The sequence below is a fragment of the Lathyrus oleraceus genome, chromosome 1, assembly GCF_024323335.1.
Source record: "Lathyrus oleraceus cultivar Zhongwan6 chromosome 1, CAAS_Psat_ZW6_1.0, whole genome shotgun sequence".
NCBI lineage: Eukaryota > Viridiplantae > Streptophyta > Magnoliopsida > Fabales > Fabaceae > Lathyrus > Lathyrus oleraceus.
Window position 1 is genome coordinate 130,468,362 of NC_066579.1, and position 22,427 is coordinate 130,490,788.

The window sequence follows — 22,427 nt, forward strand, 5'->3', positions numbered from 1 at the left end:
TTATTAAATATTTGGGGTATTTTAGAAGGGTGTTACATTAGTGGTATCAGAGCAGGTCGGTCTGTCCGGCCAGTTGTCGTGTCGTTACTGTCTAACAATTGTGTATTGTTACTAATCTAACTTTAAGTTGTGTTGTATTGATAAGTTGAAATGGCTGGAAGGAATGACGCTGCAATGGCTGCCGCAATGCAAGCAATGGCACAAGCTGTGCAGAACTTGCCAAATGCTGGTGGTGATGCTGGATCACGTAGCTTGGCTACTTTTCAAAGAGAGAATCCGCCGGTGTTTAAAGGGAAGCATGATCCAGATGCAGCCTTGGGATGGTTGAAAGAGATTGAGAGAATCTTCCGTGTTATGGATTGCAGTCCAGCTCAGAAGGTTCGGTATGGTACTCACATGCTAGCAGTCGAAGCTGATGACTGGTGGCTAGAGACTCACGAGAGGTTGACAGTGGCAGGTGAAGACATTACTTGGGATGTATTCCGTAGGGAATTTCTGAGAAAGTATTATCCGGAAGATGTCCGTGGTAAGAAGGAAATCGAGTTCCTTGAGCTGAAGCAAGGAAACATGTCTGTCACTGATTATGCTGCGAAATTTGTGGAGCTGTCCAAATTTTATCCTCATTACACTGGTGCTGGTGCTGAATTTTCAAAGTGCATCAAGTTTGAGAACGGATTGCGCTCTGAGATTAAGAAGGCTGTTGGGTATCAGAAGATACGCATTTTTACTGAACTGGTTGATAGCTGCAGGATATTTGAAGAGGACAATAATGCTCATTACAAGATTGTCAGTGACCGCAAGGGAAAGCAGCATCAAAACCGTGGCAAGCCGTATGATGTCCCAGTGGGAAAGGGGAAACAAGGAGCTGCTCCGGCTCAGAGGACTAGTAGGGGAGGTGCTCCTGCTGGTATAGTTTGCTTCAAATGTGGTCAGGCTGGTCATAAGAGTAATGTATGCACTGCTGAAGTAAAGAGGTGTTTTCGCTGTGGTAAGACTGGTCATGCAATAGCTGATTGCAAGCACAAGGAGATGATTTGTTTTAATTATGGCGAAGAAGGGCATATTGGAAGTCAGTGTCAGAAGCCAAAGAAATCTCAGACTGGGAAGGTGTTCGCATTGACCGGAACTCAAACCTCCTGTGAGGACAGACTTATCCGAGGTACATGTCTCATAAATGGTACTCCTTTAATTACTATTATTGATACCGGTGCTACCCACTGTTTTATTTCTGCTAACTGTGCTCGAAGACTGGGTTTAAAATTGTCCGCTTTGGATGGTGAATTGATTGTTGAGACCCCAGCTAAGGGATCAGTAACTACTTCTTTGGTATGTTTAAAATGTCCTTTGTCGATCTTCGATAAAGATTTCTGTGTTGATTTAGTATGTTTGCAGTTGGATGGGATGGATGTAATTCTTGGTATGAACTGGTTAGAGTATAATTATGTTCATATAAATTGTCATCATAAGTCGGTGAGGTTTTCCACTCCTGAAGAGGAAGGAGTTGACTTATTACCTTTCAGAGAATTGCGAAAATTGATGAAAGAAGGAGCTCAGATGTTTTCCTTGATGGCGACGTTGTCGGTTGAAAGTAAAGCTAAGATAGAGGAACTGTTAGTGGTGAAAGAATTCCCTGAAGTTTTTCCTGATGAAATTCCTAGTGTGCCGCCAGAGAGGGAAGTTGAATTTACTATTGATCTGGTACCTGGTACTAGGCCTGTTTCGATGGCACCGTATAGAATGTCGGCGTCTGAATTGTATGAATTAAAGAAGCAATTGGAAGACTTACTTGAGAAGAAGTTTATAAGGCCAAGTGTGTCGCCGTGGGGAGCTCCAGTGTTGCTAGTAAAGAAGAAAGAGGGTAGTATGAGGCTTTGTATTGATTATAGACAATTGAATAAAGTAACGATCAATAATAAGTATCCACTACCGAGAATAGATGATTTGATGGATCAATTAGTGGGTGCTTGTGTGTTCAGTAAAATTGATTTGAGATTGGGCTATCATCAGATCAGAGTGAAAGATGAAGACATCCAGAAGACAGCGTTCAGAACTCGGTATGGGCATTATGAGTATTCTGTGATGCCTTTCGGTGTGACTAATGCGCCGGGAGTATTTATGGAATACATGAATCGTATTTTCCATACTTATCTGGATCATTTTGTGGTAGTATTTATTGATGATATTTTGATTTACTCTAAGTCCGAAGGAGAGGACAAGGAACATTTGAGATTAGTATTGGAGGTTTTGAAAGATAAGAAATTGTATGCGAAGTTGTCCAAGTGTGAGTTTTGGTTAAGAGAAGTCAGTTTTCTCGGCCATGTAATTTCAGGAAAAGGTATTGCTGTAGATCCTTCCAAGGTAGAAGCTGTATTGCAATGGGAAACTCCTAAGTCGGTTACCGAGATTAGAAGCTTTTTGGGATTAGCTGGATATTATAGAAGATTTATTGAAGGATTTTCTAAGTTAGCACTCCCGTTGACTAAATTAACTTGCAAAGGTAAAGCTTTCGTGTGGGATGTTCAGTGCGAAGAGAGTTTTAATGAATTAAAGAGGAGATTGACGTCGGCGCCGGTTTTGACTTTGCCAAATCCGGGGGAACCGTTTATAATTTACTGTGATGCTTCGTTGATGGGTTTGGGAGGTGTGCTCATGCAAAATAATAAAGTAATTGCTTATGCGTCGCGACAGTTGAGAATTCATGAAAAGAACTATCCTACGCATGATCTTGAACTTGCTGCTGTAGTGTTTGCGCTAAAACTTTGGAGGCATTACCTTTATGGTTCCAGATTCGAAGTTTTCAGCGATCATAAAAGTTTAAAGTATCTATTTGATCAGAAAGAGCTGAACATGAGACAACGTAGGTGGTTCGAATTGCTTAAGGATTATGATTTCGGTTTGAATTATCATCCAGGAAAAGCAAATGTTGTGGCCGATGCTTTAAGTAGAAAGACCTTGCATGTGTCAGCAATGATGATTAAGGAGTTGGAATTAATTGAGCAATTTCGGGATATGAGTTTGGTTTGCGAAGTAACACCGCAGAGTGTGATGCTAGGAATGCTAAGGATTAATAATGATTTTATGGATAGTATCCGAGAGGCACAGAAATTGGATGTGAAATTAGTAGATATCCTTAATCGTTGTGGTCAATCAGAGAAAAGTGACTTTAAGGTTGATGCGAGAGGTGTGTTGAAATTAGGGGAAAGGATTTGTATTCCTGATGATGCGATTTTGAAGAGAAGTATTCTAGAGGAGGGTCATAGAAGTAGTTTGAGTATTCATCCAGGAGCTACTAAAATGTATCAGGATTTAAAGAAATTATTTTGGTGGCCCGGAATGAAAGAAGATGTGGCTCGTTTTGTGTATGCGTGCTTAACTTGTCAGAAGTCGAAGATTGAGCATCAGAAGCCTGCTGGGTTGATGCAACCGTTGGAAGTTCCAGAATGGAAATGGGATAGCATTTCTATAAACTTTGTAACGGGGCTGCCTGCTACCTTACGAGGGCACGATTCGATTTGGGTGATCGTTGATAGGCTCACGAAGTCGGCTCACTTCATACCTATTAACATCACTTACCCAATTGCGAAGTTGGCAGAGATTTACATCCGAGTAGTTGTAAAGTTGCATGGTGTTCCTCTGTGTATTGTGTCGGACAGAGATCCGAGGTTTACATCGGGATTTTGGAAAAGTCTGCAAGATTCGTTGGAATCTAAGTTGAGGTTGAGTTCGGCATATCATCCTCAAACTGATGGCCAAACTGAGAGAACTATTCAGTCATTGGAAGATTTACTGAGGGCTTGTGTTCTTGAACAAGGAGGTTCGTGGGACACTTATCTTCCATTGATCGAGTTCACATACAATAATAGTTACCATTCTAGTATCGGAATGGCGCCTTTTGAAGCATTATATGGTCGTAGATGTAGAACTCCGTTGTGTTGGCACGAATCTGGTGAGAGTGTAGTACTTGGACCAGAGTTAGTTCGAGAAACTACCGAGAAAGTGAAGTTTATCCGGGAGAAGATGAAAGCTTCTCAGAGTAGGCAGAAGAGTTACCATGACAAGCGGAAGAAGGATTTAGAATTTCAAGCTGGTGAACATGTGTTTTTGAGAGTCACGCCTGTGACCGGAGTTGGGAGGGCTTTGAAGTCTAAAAAGCTCACTCCTCGCTTCATTGGTCCGTATCAGATCTTAGAACGAGTTGGAAAAGTTGCTTATCGGATGGCATTACCACCTAATCTTTCGAATTTGCATGATGTATTCCATGTGTCGCAGCTTCGGAAGTATATCTCAGATCCGTCTCATGTGGTTAGTATGGATGATGTGCAAGTGCGAGATAATTTAACAGTAGAGACAAAGCCTGTACGAGTTGAAGATCGTGAAACAAAGACTCTTCGAGGAAAAGAGATTGGGTTGGTTAAAGTCGTTTGGTTGGGAGCTGCGGGCGAAAGCATGACATGGGAACTTGAGAGTCGGATGAAGGAGTCTTATCCAGAGTTATTTGCTTGAGGTATGTTTTCGAGGACGAAAACTCTTTTAGTAGGGGAGAGTTGTAACACCCCGAATTAAATAAGAGGATTATTTAATTAAGTTAATAATATATTTAATAATTTAATTAAATAAATGGAATTATTGGATTATTATTATTATTATTATTATTTGGAATAATAATTAGTGGAAAATATATAAGTTGGAATATGGAAAAAGGGGTTCATTGTTGGTAAAGAGTTTTCACGTGAAACAGAGAAAGCGGCTGAAAGGTGAAAAGTGGAGAAAGAGCAAAGGTTGAAGAACGGAAAAGCTTGAAGCTTAGAGACTGCCGGATTATCTCAGGTAAGGGGGGTTTATCGTCGATTAATGGGTATTATGGGATAATATGTAATGGGTAGTGATAAGCCGTTGATTTGACCCTAATTGGGATTGTGAATGCTGAAATTGATGTTGGATAAACTGTGTTAAAAACTGTAATTGAATCGATAGTTGTGTGAGTCGTATTGTGCTGGACGTATAGCTTTTTACGGAATCGGAATCGGAGGTCCGGAAGTCCTCCAACGGCGGAAAATGCGGAGAATTCTGCATTCTGCCTTGAGTTAGCGCAGGAACAGCTTCTGTCTTGCGTTAACCGGTTAACACTGTTATAATTTGTGAAAATGTGCTGTTTTGCCTGCGTTAACCGGTTAACCCAGGGCGTTAACCGGTTAACACTGTTGCGTTTTGCCAGAAAATGTATTTTGTCCTGCGTTAACCGGTTAACCCAGGGCGTTAACCGGTTAACACTGTTGGAAATTAGAAAAAATTGATATTTTAATGTTGTGAACCTAATTGGTGATTGGCCTATTATAATTAATTGTGATGAGTAATTTTGTTGAACTGATGTTATGAAACGTTGATACGAGTATGTTGCTGAGTTGTCCCGTTTACGGAAAGTTGTTGAAAATACTGAGTTGTAGGCTTGGTGAGCCAAAGTTGATTTAAGTTGATTTTTGTTGGAAACATTGTGGTGTTGATATTATTATTATGTTGTCGACAGTTTAGAGTCGTGTATGCCATGTACATTCATATGCATTAAGTCGGAGCGTTGCTCACACCACGTTGGCCTGGATTGGCAAATTTTAAGTTGAAAGTTGAAGGCTTATGCCTTGATGCCCACTAAAATGGCAATGATTTTAAGTTGGGAGTTTTACTCCGAATGGTACCACATGCATGACGAGTCGAGTCTCATTAGAGTTGCATTATGTTGGTTTGTTGTATGTGTATCAGTGGTATTGATCTTGAGTATGTATATGAGTTGTGTTGATATTGGGTGATTAATGAGTTAAATTACTTAACATAACATGATAAATTATAATGTTTGTTATATCGATTGAGGAACTCACCCTTACAGCTATTTTTCAGGTAACGAGCAGTGAGTGAGTAGAAGCTAGTGCTTGGAGTCTAGTGTAGTCTCCGTTGTGGGTCATGCTCTGATAGATGTAACATCGGGACGGGATGTTTTAATTGTTTATTGTCGGTTGTTGAACTATTCTTCATGTAATATGTTATACGTTTTAATTGGTTGACATAATTTATATCCGCTGCGTATTTTTGAAATTGATATAATAAAAAGAGCATGACAGATGTTATTTTCGAAGATGTGACACCCTTGTTTTGTGTATTCACTCTGATACATACTTGTTGTTGTTATTAAATATTTGGGGTATTTTAGAAGGGTGTTACAGATGTCGTGACATCTGTGAATGTGTGCATATCAGTACTGGGTTTTAATTTGTATAAAAGTCTTGCTGTATTAGTAACAATGTTGGATAAAATGGCATGACTTGGAGTAGAACATCTGAACTCTGACTACACCAGAATTTCACATTTTGTCCATCATCATTGAACAAACAATTTTCCTCAACTTCTAAAATCCATAACTCTATCATGAAAGATTCAAATGGTGTCCAATTTGTGACCAAATTGAAGATGATTGAAAGAGCTACAACTTTGAAAAAGGAACCAAAGTCATTTGAGGCTCATAGAAGAAGTTATTCAAGGTGGAAAAAGGGGTCATTTGAGTTTTAACTTAGAAATTTTCCAAGTATGTTTGATTCCTCCAACTTCAAGATCAAAATTCATCAAGTTCCAAGATTAAAATGGATAAAGTTCCAACATCAAAGTTGTTCCCCTTCATGATAGCTTTCCAAAGAGTCCAAGATTATTCCATTTGGATCAAAATTGAGGGAATTGCATATGGTTCCTTTGGATGGATTGTTTTGGAAACTTTTACACTCAAATGTTAGTCTCTTTTGCATGCTTCCATGTTATGACTTCGGTATCAATTATGCACGAATTTGGAGTGGATTACATCATTACATGGGCCTAAATGCATGCCCATGCATCCATGCATACAACTTACTATTTTTGGATTCAAATTGAGAATGTGTGGAAATCACATTGCAATGCCTATATAATGAACTCATTAGCCTCAGAATTGAGGAGGACCTTGGCCCAAGCTTTGATCAACAATCCTATAGCCTCCATTGAAAGAACACCTTGAAGGTTTCCTTTAAAATCAAGTTTTAGTCCACTTTTTGTTTTTGAGCTAGAACTTCAAGGGTTCACATCCATTTTTGTTCTAATCATCTCCTGCAAGCAAGAGGAAACAAGGCCAAGTGAATTTGCATCGAGATCAAGCCTAAACACTACAACCCGAAGGTGATTTTTCCAGATTTTCAAGTCTTCGATTCTCTCTCATTTCTCCATAATTTTTCTTGATTTTTGCTTGACTGAAGTCCTACCGATGTAGGCAATAAGATTGAGTTGCTTTGAGATTGAATCGAAGCAACTCAGTCATGGAACCTCAATCTTCAACTCCCCATATCTTTTTATGGAGTGAGAGTTGAAGAAATTGGAGGTCAGATTCGAGATCCTCATGATTTTCTCTTCAAAATGACTTATGATCCATTAATTTTGGTGATGTTTTGGTCCTGACCAGCCTAGCGAGGGTGACCGGAGAAGATGGCCGGAGCTAGGGCTCCGGTGGTGCGCTGGATCAATCCAGGCCATCTGATCCTTGGCCCATGTTCTAATCTCCTCCATCCAATATGATTATCATCCAGACACATGCGTTGACTTTGGAACACCATGGACATGATGCACATCGCCATCAGATCTGACACCTCAATTAATGAGGGAGATCTGATGGCCCTTATTTTTTTGATTTATCTGATTTTTTGTTTTATTATTTTAAATACCATTTTCTTATTAAATTCATTATAAATTCAATTTTAATCCAAAAAATATGGGACGTTCACCAAAAAATTTCAAATAATCTCCTCTTCCATTTTCTGAATTAAATATAATTTTTGGATTGGATATGATATTTTTAGTGAATTTAATGATTTTTGACTTGTTTTTAATTGATTTTAAATACTTCTGACTTTTCAAAAATGCCAAAATAATTAATCTAAGGCCCTTTGACCTTGTTTGACCTATGATAAATCCCTTGGCCATTTATTTGATGATTTGAAGGGTTTTGAGGTTTTTCATCTTTTAAAATGCATTTTTATTCATTTAAAAATTGGATTTTAATTGTTTAATTGCTTTAGAATTGTGTTGAGCCATTTGATTGATTTTGTGTTGACTCATCTTCTGTTTGGACTTGATCTTGGCTGAATTGGACTTCAATTTGATCAATACTATTGGATTTAGGGGGTTGAAGAAGTTTGAACTTCATCCCTCAAGATGAATGGATAGTATTGATCAAGTGAGGTTCATCCCTTGATCAATTTGGGATTATCTTTCACTTCATCTCTTTATGTTCATCTCAATTCTTTCTCAATCCATCCATGGCCAATGACTTCTCACAATATCAAATGCTAGTTGATTCATCAATTACCTTGTGTCAAATGAATCAACATGAGCATGATTGAGATATGTCCATCCCCTCTTATTTTCGTGTGTGGTATGCTTTAGGAGCTTGGTCTTTGTACCTTGTCTCTAGCATGATTTAACACCAATATTTTTATTACCCGGCCTCAGATAGTTGTGACTTCTACATAAGTCCAATTAATATTGCTTAACATAGAGCTAAATTTGTCCCAAAGGCATAACATTTTTGCAAGTGAGATTGTAAGTCTCTCATTCCTCATGGTATTGTGTGAAGATTTAACCTATTTTCCATTTGGGAGAGCGAGTGGCATACTTGTTGATTTATTCAAGTTGGAGCCCTTCTCATAGATGATGTCTAGGTTCATATCTTCATGCTTGTGAATGGATGGTTGAGTGTTCTCCAAAGAATGACTTAAACAATTTTCTTCTTCCACTAACATTCACTAACATATTTCTTTGCATTGCTTTTATTTTAATGTCATTTATTTTAATGCAATTTAAATTTATGCACTTTATCATTCATTGTCATCTACATTCATGCAATTTATTTATGTTTTAGTCATTTTCACTTTGCTCACTTGAGACATAGTTTGTGCTTGTATTATATTGTGTTCTTGTGATTTTGTTTTGTTTATGGTCTTAGAACCTTAAAATACTTAATAATAACAAAAACCCTAAAAAAACACATTGGAGGATTGTTGGAGCTATATATGTGATTTGATCTGATCTTTGGACTTAGAATAGGCAACATCCCTGAGCTTTGGGATTTCTTGGCCAATGCCATTTTCTGAGACCTTTCTTGGCCAATGTCATTCATGTGATACAAGCTAGAGACTCCTTTGGTTTATCTGTGCTAAGTTGTTATTTTGGATCTTGTTAATTTTATCTGATGCTTTCTCTTTGAGTTGTTTCAAGGGATATTTCATCTTATACATTTAAAGGACATTGAAGACTGATTGCTTTTGGAGTGCTTTCTTGGATGTTTTTGTTATATTTATTTGATACCATTGATCTTCACATTAATTGCTTGGATGATTATGCTTGTTGCTTGCATAGAAGTCCAAAGGAAATGGGTTTCTATATGACATTCTTGTCTTGTGGATGCTTTCCATTGGTTAGATCTTTTCAACTCTAAATTTTTAATTTTTGTCTAGGATAGTCCCTTCATCTCCTTCTACCTCTTTAATTTCAAAATCTCTCCCTCATTTCAAAAAATTCTTTGTTTGTGTTTTCAACTTAGACTTGTTTTAATGAGTAGAAATCTTGGCCTTATGCCATTGATTTTTCAAAATATTTTCTTAATCAAACTTGTAAATGAACTTAATTATATTGACCTTATTTTCAAAAAGACAAAAAGAACTAACAACCCCATCTAATCCTTTTGTACATTTTGTGCCCTTTTCTTTTAAGCTTTTCAAAAGAGAGCATTTAGGTTCGAGTTATCTTTGGTTGAGATATAATTCTCCCATTCCATGATATGTTGATTGTAAGTCTTTCCATTTATTAGGGATTAGTGGCATACTTGTTGCTTGAATCCAAGTTGGAGCCCTCCCTCTTAAATGTTGTAAAGCCCTCATTATCGATGGGTTATTGGTTGAGTATTCTCCCTTTGATAACAAAAGATCTTTAAGCTTTTGTTAAAATCAATCCACCTATTTCTTTGAAATTTTTACCAGGAACTACGAGGTTTTGATCTCTCATTTTTATGTTGGTACGTAGGCATAAGACCGGAGGTCTTGTCAAACACAAATTGTAAATAATTGAATTCTTTTCTCATCCCCTCATTCCTTTTTTTATCAAACATCATTTTCAACTAAAACACTTACACACAAAAGGGCTCCCTAGGAGTACCTAGGACACTTTGGGTGCTAAGACCTTCCCTCTGTGTAACCAACCCCCTTACTTGTAATCTCTGACATTTTATTAGTTTTGATTTGAAAACTTCTTATCTTTGGGTTTTGTTCGTACTTTTCCCTTTTCCTTTGGAAATAGTAAAAGCGCGGTGGCGACTCTGGTTTTATTGACGTTGAGCTAACCAATAGCACAGTGGTCATTAATTTACCGCTACAGACGCTGCTAGTGGTAAGGTAGCACTCAAGAAATCCAACGTCGAAAGAACTTCCTCAAAACCCGTTCAGGTATATTTTACTTCAATAATTCTAAGCTTTTTAAATTACTAAACACTTTGAACTTAAACAATTTTTATCACTTGAACTTTTCTATTTCGTGCAGGCTGATGATGCTACCGTCGAAGGAGATGCTGCTGAAGCAATTCCTAAGCCCATCAATGTCAAAGACTCATCTCCTGAGCCTCCCCCACTAAAGGAAAAACCAAGGAACCCTGGTACTGGCTCCCGGAAAATCTGAGGGGGCCCCTAAAATTGCTCACACTCCCAAGGCGAGAAAGGAGAAGAAGGTTCCCTCAGGGAAGACGATCGACACTGCAAGGAAATTGGCTTCTAACAAGAATGCCAATTCTAGCCCAAATGCAGGAACTTTAAAGGTAAGCTTCCTCTTTCTTGTCCTTCTTTCTCATTTCTTCTTTTCGAAGTGCTAAGAAATTGAATTCTGCAGGGCAAGGTGTTGACCAAACCTACGCCAACCTCTCACCATTAGACTGAATAAGTGCAACCATCTCCATTGGCCCCTCCGTGTCTAATGAAAGAGAAAGGCATCACATGGATATGGATGAAGCTTCTACGAGTGAGGTTTTTGAACAAGAAGAGCCTAAACAACCAACTCCTCCTGGTAGCCCTCAGTCAGCCCACGATGCTCGCCAAAAACAAAAAAACAGCTGAAACTTTCATCAATATTGATCAGCCTGAAGCGGAGACCAATCCTATTGTCGAACAAGACCCTCAACAAATGTCGACATTAAAAATAACTCCCTCTCCAAGTAATATTTTTTCTTAAGAGGAAATGGATGTGTTGAAGAAAACTAACCTCCCTACTTACATGAAGATGGTGTTGAGCAGCAAGGGTACCTCCACTGATCGATGTTCAAGCTCCTCAACTATTTCTAGAGGTAATAATGGGCTTGAAACCGACGACGAAGTCTTGAAAAAACTGAAGGTCCAACCTGGAGGAACTAATCTTTTTGAAGTGCTGGAGAAAGATTTCATCCATGGTTATGGCATCAAAACGCTGCTGAAAAAGCTCGACGTTCCTATTGCCCCAAGTGAAGTTGTTGATTTCTTGGTGACTTTTGGGCCTTTATTCGACCATATCATTGTTGATTTCTAGAGAAAGCACGATGCTAAAACAAAGATGACATCTAAAGAAAATGAGACATCGAAAGAATGGAACCTGGCCACTGAATTTGATTAATACGCTGAGCAATTGGAGGAAAAACTCCGCCTGGAGAATAAAGTTGTTGCTGCTTTAGATGCTAAGATCCTTGGTTGGAAAAAGGAGATCAAAGCCTTGCAGAAGAAGGTGCGAGAGGTTGAAGGAGAAAACAAAACCATTTAGGGGTCAGTCAATTACAAATAGATGAAGAGACCCAAGTTGGGATCCAACACCGGGAGAATGTGACAACTTTTGACACCGAGCTTGATGGCTTTGCTTCCCAAATTTCTCAGGCCGACCGTCGACTAAACGCATCCAAGCTTCAATAAGATTCAAGACTTCTTTCCCTTTCTAGGGCTAAACTTTGTTTTCTATTTCCATTAAGTAGTTTGTTACTTATAATCAGATTTTTTGGATCTCGTAACTTCTAAGTATGCCCTTATGGAATTTCAACAAGTTAAGGCTATTGTTATTTAGTCGTCTTAATTCCGAAATTATTGTTTTATTATGCATTTATATGTATTTGCTGCAACACGAGCATATATTGTTTAAAATACGTGTTATTTATTCGCAGGGTTCGAACCTCAGGGGTTAATTCTTTGACTTCATATGCGTTATTCGTATATGTTGCAGAATTCTAAGTGGCCCTTCCCAATTTGGGGACCTCTTGCCCAATGTTCTATATTTTTGATATATGGGCAATATGACTTTCCATATCAAGTCTCCTAGGTTGAACGTCTTGGACTTACCTTTTTTGTTATAAGCTTTAGCTACTCTCTCTTTCTATATCATTAAGACATCTAGAGCAGCCAACCTCTCTTTGTCCAAATCAACCAACTCGTCGAACATCATACTCCAGTAGAACTCAGTTGGGATCTCAACTTGCCTTTGGACCCTAACTGACTGTAAATGAACTTCCAATGGGAGAACTACATCATGTCCATAAACAAGCCAGAAAGGTGTGGTATTAGTTGATTCTTTAGGCGAATCCCGACACGCCTATAACACTTGGTTTAAGGTTTTGTGCGAATTCCTTGGCTTCTGACCTACATGTTTCTTTTATCAAACCAATTACAATCTTATTCATCGCTTCTACCTGACCATTAACTTAGGCATGATAAGGTGTTAAAGTTAGCAACTTGAACCCTATTTTTGCGACAAAGTCTACCATTTTTTACCTTGTAAAAACAAATCCTTAGTATGTGTCGCATCTCAAAAAACGCGATCCTTTGCGAGGCACTCACAGGCTCGCAAAAAAGATGTTAGAACAGGGTCACCGTCGAACTTTATTTATTCCAAATCAGGAAAGGTAAAATATAGATAAAACCCACAAAAATAAAACAAAAGGGTGGTCACAACTAAATCGGGTTCCGGAGTCGATTATACAAGAGGAAGGTATTAACACCCCTCACATCCGTTGTACTCAACGGGAACCACATAGTTAAATTTGCGATAAAATGTTAGCTAATGTTAATTATTTCCTTCTACTTACTGAGGGAGAAAAAGAAAGAAACAAAAATGTTTTTTTTTATTAAAGGGGTGTTTTTTAACATTAACGTGCCTGACAAGATATCGCAATCCTGCTCCTACGTATCTTCAGGTGCTATTAAGAACTCAAGGCATACATAGTTCTGCTAAAAAAGAACTACTAGATTGATTGCTTTTAAAGCGTGATCCTTTATACATATCGAGTGATTAAACCTTTACTTGTCGCTCTCTCTTGGAGGCTGAAGTCTTTGCTTGTCTCACGCCGGATATGGATAAAGAATACTCGTTTCTAAAAAAGGTTTTCGAGGTCACGCAAGGGCGGAAAACAAGTTTGATTGGTTGCGTGTTTTGTTGGATGACAATTACTCGAATGGATGAGTAAAGCTACTCGTATCCAAGTACTCGAGAAGGGGAATAAAAGGCTCTAGACCATCTCCCTTTTTATCCTTAATTGCAAAAGGATTTAAATAAGGTTAATGTATTTTGGACGGACGACAAATACTCGAATGGCTGAGTAAGGCTACTCATATCCATGTACTCGGGGAAGGGAGTGGAAGGCTGCAGACCACCTCCTTTTTCGTCCAACTTTATTACGAAAAATGAGTTTGACTTAGGTTTGATTATGAAAAGAGTTTGGATATAACGCGGGTTAAAGTTTTTGACGTATGAAAATTGCTTAAATGACTGAGTAAGGATACTCGTACCCAAACAATTGAGGAGAGAAATCAAGGCTCAAGACCATCTCCCTTTTCACCCTTTTCGAAAAAATGTTTAAGTATGATTAGGTATTTTGGATTTGGTTAGGGAAAAGGCACCCGACGTTGGATCGAGATTTTTATTATTTGCGTTTTAACTGAAAATCGAATGGAATGACTTGAGGGTTTTAAAAATGATGGAGAAGTGGATATGGAAATGGTTCTTTTTTAAAAAAAAACATTGTTCGATGTTCGATCGAGGATTTGTTTTTGTTCTTTTCTGAAAATGGTTGATTTTAATCTTTGAATTAACAATCAACTGATACAATAAAGTAAATAAAAACGGTAAATTTATAACACATTTTGGGGAATGGGGGTACAATTTTTCGAATGGGGATACAATACAATAATTAAACGATACAAGCTTTGAAAGACAATTGTAAATAAAAGAATCTCGTTGTAAGAAGGCCCAAAAAAAAGCCAAGGGACTCGAAGTAAAAATCAGAAATTGAGCTATAGCATTTAACACCATGTTAAGCAATCGTAAAGCGATTGATGTAGAAATCACCCTATCTGAGGCCGTCAACAAGACTTTATGCGGTTAAGCAATTTCTGAAGTTAAATTGAATTTTTAACTCCGAAATTGCAAGACATCTATGAAAAACCGATTTTAAGTGACAAAAAGAAACAAAAATTAAACTAAAAGCATTTAGCGCTATGTTAAGCAATCGTAAAGTGATTCATGTAGGAATCACCCTATCTGAGGCCGGTTAATAAGACTTTATGCGTTTAAATAATTTTTGAAGTTAAATAGAATTTTTAACTCCGAAATTGCAAGACATATGTGAAAAACTGATGAGCAAAATAAATTGATTTTTTTTGCTTTAACAATTTAAGAATAAATAAATTAATCAAATAAATAAATAAAAATTGCAATAATAATTAAAAAAAGCAAAAATATAAATAATAAGAATAATAGTAATTATCAATAATTAGAAACAATAATTAATTAATAATAATAATTAGCAAAAAATAATAGTAATAATAATAGTAACAATAATGAATAATAACAATAATAATTGTAAATGACAACAATAAATAATAATACATAAAACAAATAAAAATAAAATAATAATAATGATAAATAAATTGGAATAAAAATATCACAATAATAATAATAAATAATAGTTAACAATAATAGAAATAATAATAATAATAATAACTAGTGAACAAATAATAATTAATAATAATAATCAATGATAATTTATAAAATAATAATAAATACAATAATAACAATAATAATTAGTTATAATAACCAACAGTAATAATAATAATAGTAATAATAATAAGAGGTTAGTAACAATAATAATTACTAATTAATAATAATAATAATAATAATAATAAATATAAATTAATAAACAAACAAATAAAAGAAAAAAAAATGAAAAAGAAAAAGAAAACAAAAGGGGAATGGGCGGTTGTTAAACTAGAGAGAGAAGGAGGATTTTTATTTTAAAATTTTGGAATAACCACTCCCTGCCTGACATCTGGTAGGGAGGATTTGGTGAAAGTAAAAAAATAGTTCTATATCCTTCCCTTCTTGAGCGCAGAAACAACAACAAAATTTGTTTCTTTTTTCTCTTTACAATCCAAGTGAAAACCAAAAAATACAAAAGAGAACAATCTCTTCTTCAAAGCTTAAGATCTTCATTTCTCTCTTCCCACAAATCAACAACTAAGTGAAAGTGAAAACAAATCTAAACAAAGATCAACACTAAAATTAAAGAGGAGGGAGACTCACGGCGGAGGAACAAGTTTTGGTGAGTGATTGATTTGTATACGGTTGGCCGATGGTTTTATTTTCGGCGATGAGATTGTGATGGTGCGGCCTTGTTTGCGCGGTGATTGATGTTGGCTCAGAAATAATGGAAGGTGGAAGCGGTGGTGTTGTGAGTAAGTTCTCACTTCAGATATGGTGAAAAGGAAACAAAGGGGTTGTGTCATATCCCAAAATTTTCCATACTTTTTTTATTCAATTCTCCTCGCTTATGGTTTTGTTCATTTGCATACTTTGTTTCTATTTGATCATGCATTCATCGATATTTGTATATGATAACAAATTTATGTGTTCGATGATCCTAGATTTAATCGATTTAAGTGGATTTTCGAGATGAATATTATTTGGTAATTATTCAGGTTTATTTCCCGTATTACTTGTGGTGGGGATCATCTCTTTATTTGAGATTCATGGTTATTTAAGATGTTTGCTTGGATTTAAAGAAAAGGGCAAAGTTGGAATAAAAGGAAAATTTCATTCATTTAGTGGAAAATATCACTTCTCAAAAGTACTAAAAGTCATGGATTAAGCCACTCAAAATTCAAGCCAAAAGTGGTAGAAAAGTCAAGGCAAATGCATGAAAATTCAAATTAATTTCTAGTGACTCTTTGCCTTACATCTTAACTTGGTACTTTTGCTAAACTCACACACCATTGTACTCTAAATACCCTTAACTACCTATTTCTCCACAAGCTATACATTTACCTAATTACCCTTAACTACCATAACTTCCAAACTAACACAAAAATTCCAAACAAACACAAATCTCAACTTCCATTTTTTCACTCAATCCTAGTCATTCTTAACTATTAATCCTATGGTTGAAATTGGTGATCCGCAATTTGAGCTTAAATTAATTTCTAACCATTGATAAAACCAATTACGTAGATCACAATTCAAGGATGATCATTCACCTACCAAGTCTATATAAACATGTTATTTCTCATGATTTTGGCCTTAACTAATATCATTAACCTAACTTAGAAAATTCACAATTAACCATTATTTTCCATCATTTTTCTTTTATTCTCTCTCACTTTCTCTCTCAATATTCATATTCCCTCTCACCCTCACTAAAGTTCATTTTCATCATCATTTAAAATTTCACATTGAAGTTCTAAAATGGTGGAACTTAGTCATCAACAATTTCTATATTATCATCAACAATTATCAATCAACAACTCAAGCATTATCATCAAAAATCATCCATCAATAATTTCTACAACAATCATCATCTAAAGTTTATCAAGATTTATCAACAATCATCATCCAAGATTCATCAAGTCAAGCTTATTCATCAATATTCTACATTCATGATTCATCTTCTACATTCATTCAACATCAAAAGTAATTATCAAAGTTTGGAAGTTAATTGAATTAATGGATCTTATTCTTGAAGTATTCCGGGTTTCTTTACGGTGCTCCATTTTTCAACGCTAACCGGAGTAAATCTCCGCTCCGTCGGTAATCTTATATATCTTCCACACCCTTCCCATGAATTATTGGATATTTGTTGGTTGATTTAGCTTAAGCTACTGTTTTGGAATTGTTTATTGGATAATCACTTATTTTTGCATAAGACACATAAACTTGAAAATAGTGATTTTTTTAATTCTTAACTATTAATAACGTGTGAATATACTATTTGAATCGATTTTTTGTGCTGATCGTGAATATATAAATAGTTTCTTGTTCCGATGCATATTTTAGCCGAACCGATTCATACTTTAATCAAATTTTCGCCCATTTTTTACTTTTTTCCGGTATAATTCATAACTCATTTTGCAATTTGTAATATATATTTAATTTCTTTGTAAAATTTTGATTCCAACGATATATTAACTCATCGAATTCGATTTTGTTAATCGTTAGCGTAAGCTTATTCAAAATTGACATTTTCTTCTTTCCGCGTGTGTTTTCACTTTTTGCATGCTGACACTAGCATGTTCTTTTTCTATTATTTCTTTTCATGAGTGTTCCTAGGGGTGGCAAAATGGATGGATTGGATGGATATGGATTGGATCGTTAATGGATGGATCAAAATAATCCATTATCCATTAACAATCCACTAAAAGTTTTTTAAAAATATCCAATCCAATCCATCCATTAAGAATAAAAATCCATCCAATCCATCCATTATCATATTTTTAGTGGATGGATATCCATCCATCCATTTTTTTTTCCTTTAAAATTTTTCTTTGAAATTTATTTTTTTAAAAAGTTTTTTATTTATTTTTAATAAAACAATATCAGTTTTTTTTTTGAGAAAGATTATTTTTTTTTCAAAAAAAATATATTTTTGTATTTTTGAAAAAAATAATTTTTTTTATATTCGAAAAAAAAAATAATTTAAAAATAATTTTTTTATATTCGTAAAAAAACAATATCAGTTTTCTAAAAATAAGATTTTTTTTTTATTTTTAAATTTTTGGAAAAAATCGATTTTTTGTATTTTCATAAAAAAAAGAATTTTTTTCGAAAAAAAAATTGATTTTTTTTCAAAAAAAAAATTCTTTTTTATTTTTTATAAAAAAAATTTAATATTTGAAAAAAAATATTTTTTTAAAATTAGATAAAAAAATCCATTGGATCATTAAAATGGGTTGGATGGATTGGATCAATCCATACTTATAAATGGATGGATTGGATCAATCCATTAATTTAATTTTTTATGTAGTGGATGGATTGGATGGATTTTTTGATGGATGGATTGGATGGATTTTCTCTTAATGGATCAAATTGCCACCCGTGTTCCTATATTAATTCTAAGAAACATAATTAAACACACTTTTTACATATTATTATGGTAGGGAAAGGTTTCAGTGACTTTTGTATTTCATAAGTTTGGTAATTCTGTCTAAACAAGTATTCTCTTTCATGAATATAATATATATTAATTACACATTTATTTATCAAATAAACGAAAGTCACCAAAATCACAGTACATGAAAGTCATTGAACCCAGTTCCTAGTATGTTGCTTTTATAGTTATTATTATAGTTCTATTTTATGTAATATAGTTACCACACTTCCATTTCATTATTATATTTTATTTAATTATAAATTATCCATATGTTAATTGGCTATTGGTAATTGAGAATGAAAAAATTATGCACTTTCATCCTTGTTGCAATTTGCAACTTACTGAATGTTTAATTTTCTCTTTTTTCTATTATTGTTATACTTATGTTAATTTAGCCATATATCAATTATGTATTATGCCGAATTTTTATTTGTTAGTTAATATAAATTAATCACATGTCATTATTTAAATGGTGCTGAATTTTAAGTTGAACATTTCTATTCTTTTTTTTATTCTATTACTTTTATTTTATTATTATTTAGGTTAATATCTCACATGTCAAGTAATCATTAGATTGAGTTCTAGAAAATAATTTTGTGTGCACATTCATAAATTTTATAATTTTCTCATTATTTGTATAAATTTTAATTGTGCTTATTTCTTTAGAATATATTGCTATATCACATCCCACCAATTAATTCTACACTTATGTTACCTTGTTTCTAATTTTCTATTATAATAACTTAATTGGATATTTGAGTAATTAATTGATTAACCTTTTTTATATTAGTTAGTTTTTTTTTCCTGTTTTGTTCAATAAATGACTAATTAATTAATTTCCTCCGCAAGCCGATTAATTTGATCTAAACAAATTTGAGTGTTACGATAATTAGAAATTGATATTTATCTCCAACCTTAATTTTCTTCCCTTGTTTTCATGATTGAAATTACTTCTAGAAGTGTTTGCTTGATTCTTCTTGATGAATGTAAGTTAACCAATTTTTACATGATCCCATTTTGGTCTTAATTTAAGCAAATGATTAAACTTCTTTTGGTCAATTAATTAGATTAATGATTTTAGGGCTATTTAGTCACTCCTTAACATGACAAAAATGCATGCTCCCTTAATTTAGGGTTTGTTTAGGTTTAATTTATCATTTTTAATCATTTGTTTTTCATGTGAATTTTGTAAATTGATTGATTTATATGACCCTATAGTTTAGGTTTTTTCTTAAAATCAACTGATTCACTTTGACTGATCATTCATTAGGTTATGTACCTAGTTCAACTGTTTAAATCCCACAAATTAGTGTCAATCAAGGACACTTTGGTCAACCAAATCCTTTGTAATCGTGCTGTAAGCCCCAAACCTATTTCAAGTGATCAAAAGACCATTGATCACTTTATATGGCAAGTTCATTACGCTCGAGCTATTGTGGATACGCTGAATCTCAGGAGCTCAAGACCTCAAGATTCAAATGCAAAATCAAGACTTCAAATCAACATCAGTATAGCATAGTCAGCAAAGTGGACTACATTCTCAAGCACTGCAAAGATATCAACACTTGTTGATCGTGATTGAAAGTATGCATCACGAGCCTTAAGCAATAGAGAAGGAATGGGACTGAAGAATTCCTACCCCCATTCTGAATAGCTTTGGGTATGGGACGAATGACCCAGTGCTCATCGTATTCACCTCTATTCATAGACTTTAGCAAAATTCGAATCATACGATTGGAAAGTCTCTCTTCACAAAGTATTAGTGCAACAAACAAAGATTACACCACCAACTCATCAATCATAATTCAAAGTGTGTGGGACGAGCCTTAAGCAATATGGAAGGGGTGAGACTGGAGCTTTCCCACGCTCATTCTGAATATCTTTGGATGCAGGACGTTTCGCCCGTGGCTCATCGTATTCACCTCTATTCATAGACTTTAACACAATTTGAATTACATGATTGTCGAATCTTCTTCTACAACAAACGACACAACATCAATAGGATCAACACAAAGGATATTCTGTCAGCAACTTGTTAATTTTGATTCGAGTTGCACGCAATGAGCCTTAAGAAATAAAGAATGATGAGAATGGAGAATTCATATCCTTGTCTAGAATATCCTTGGGTACAAGATGAATGACCCAGTTGCTCAAGGTATTCGCCTTTATTCATATACTTTAGTGCAATTTGAATCATACAATTGACAAGTCTTTTTCTTCAAGAAAATCTCAATATTTCAACACCCCAATAGGGTAGCATCTCTTGCTATTAGCAACTTATGGTTATACACCCTCTTCCAATCAATCTTTGCCTTGTAAGGTATTAAACCTTGGCACATTCTTAGCCTTGTGAGGTATTAAACCTTGGCTATTCGATTTCGATCTTTGCCTTGAGAGTTATAGACTCTGGCATCTAACTATTTGTCTTGTGAGGTGTTAAACCTTGGCTATTCGATTTTGATATTTGCCTTGAGAGTCATAGACTCTGGCATCTAACTCTTTTTCTTGTGAGGTGTTAAACCTTGGCTATTTGATTTTTATTTTTTCCTTGAGAGTCATAGACTCTAGCATCTAACTCTTTGCCTTGTGAGGTGTTAAACCTTGGCTATTTGATTTTGATCTTTTCCTTGAGAGTCGTAGACGCTGGCATCTCTCTTTGCCTTGTAAGGTGTTAAACCTTGGCTATTCGATTTTGATCTTTCCCTTGAGAGTCGTGGACTCTGGCATAAATCTCTCTTTTCCTTGTAAGTTGTTAAACCTTGGCTATTCGATTTGGTCTTCTCCTTGAGAGTCTTGGACTCTGTCATATATATTGCTTTTTACCCTGTGAGGTGATAAACCTTGGTTATTCGATTCAGATCTTTTCCATGAGAGTTGTGGACTCTGGCACTTGATTCTATTCGCCCTGTAGGTCTTAAACCTTGGCAAATTAATTCCTTAACATCATCAGTAATAAACTCTGGTAGTGATACCTCACCTTGAAGGTCATAAACCTGGGCACTCCTTTTCAGCCTTGAAGGGTATTGTACCCTGGCAAATCAATCTCGTTTCCTTTTGTTTCAGCCGTAGTAGGCTGAACTACGATTGCTCTGACTTTCTCATTGCACGATGAGAATACGTAGGCACGAGGGTTTGAATCCTCCGCGAGCATACTTCTAATTATTATTTTTTCCTCCTTAGGGCACCATTCATACCTTTCATGATCCATTATCTACGTTCGATAATAAACATTTCACCCTAGTGACATACTATTTCATTGACATTGAAACACAAATTTCTTTGGATATCCATATATACCCTTTTAGGACTATATAGTGACGAATCTGCATTTGTGCCTAGAGTTGTTTGGATTGTCCCCAGACATTTAATTCTTCTTTTTCGACTCAACCATACAGTGATATCATGTTGTAGGCCATCACCTATGGTTTGTGCCACCTTCCCTCTATGGTACAAATTTCATTTCTCTTATGGATTCCGATGTATATCCGACCTTTGGTTTTAAACTATATTTCTCTATTCACTGTTATCTAACCTTGATTTCTATGATTTTGGTCACTTTATTCCATTCATCTCCATTATTCATTCATATTCTACCTTCATTCACTCCATCTGATATACCTGTTATCTTTGAGCCAAATACAATATATCTTTGAGCTCCATCTTGTACCTCTTTGTGAACCAAGAGTTGTTTGTGCTATGAAACCAAACACTTAATTCCTTTCTTTTTCGGTTGTTCCCATAGAGTGATACTATGTTGTAGGCCCTCACTTATTGGTCCATACCAGTTTTACTCTTGGGTTCATATTTCACCCCTTTTTGGAGTTCACAATGTATAATTCTTTGGTTCAGACCATATCCTGATCACAATTCTTTTCATCTCTCACCACTAGTTCTTTGTACTACGGAGTTCTGAATTCCTCATTGCACTATGAGGATACGTAGGCATGAGGGC

General features: G+C 35.3%; 1 protein-coding gene across 1 annotated transcript; it reads left to right on the top strand.

The window, feature by feature from the left end:
* Nucleotides 1-264: 264 nt before the first annotated feature.
* On the top strand, nucleotides 265-10,731 carry LOC127095523 (uncharacterized; the record flags this gene model as incomplete). Its single annotated transcript, XM_051034202.1, has 3 exons — nucleotides 265-422; nucleotides 489-1,785; nucleotides 10,597-10,731. Coding segments are annotated over 3 exons (1,590 nt in total), but the record flags the coding sequence as incomplete, so codon positions are not given.
* Nucleotides 10,732-22,427: the final 11,696 nt, after the last annotated feature.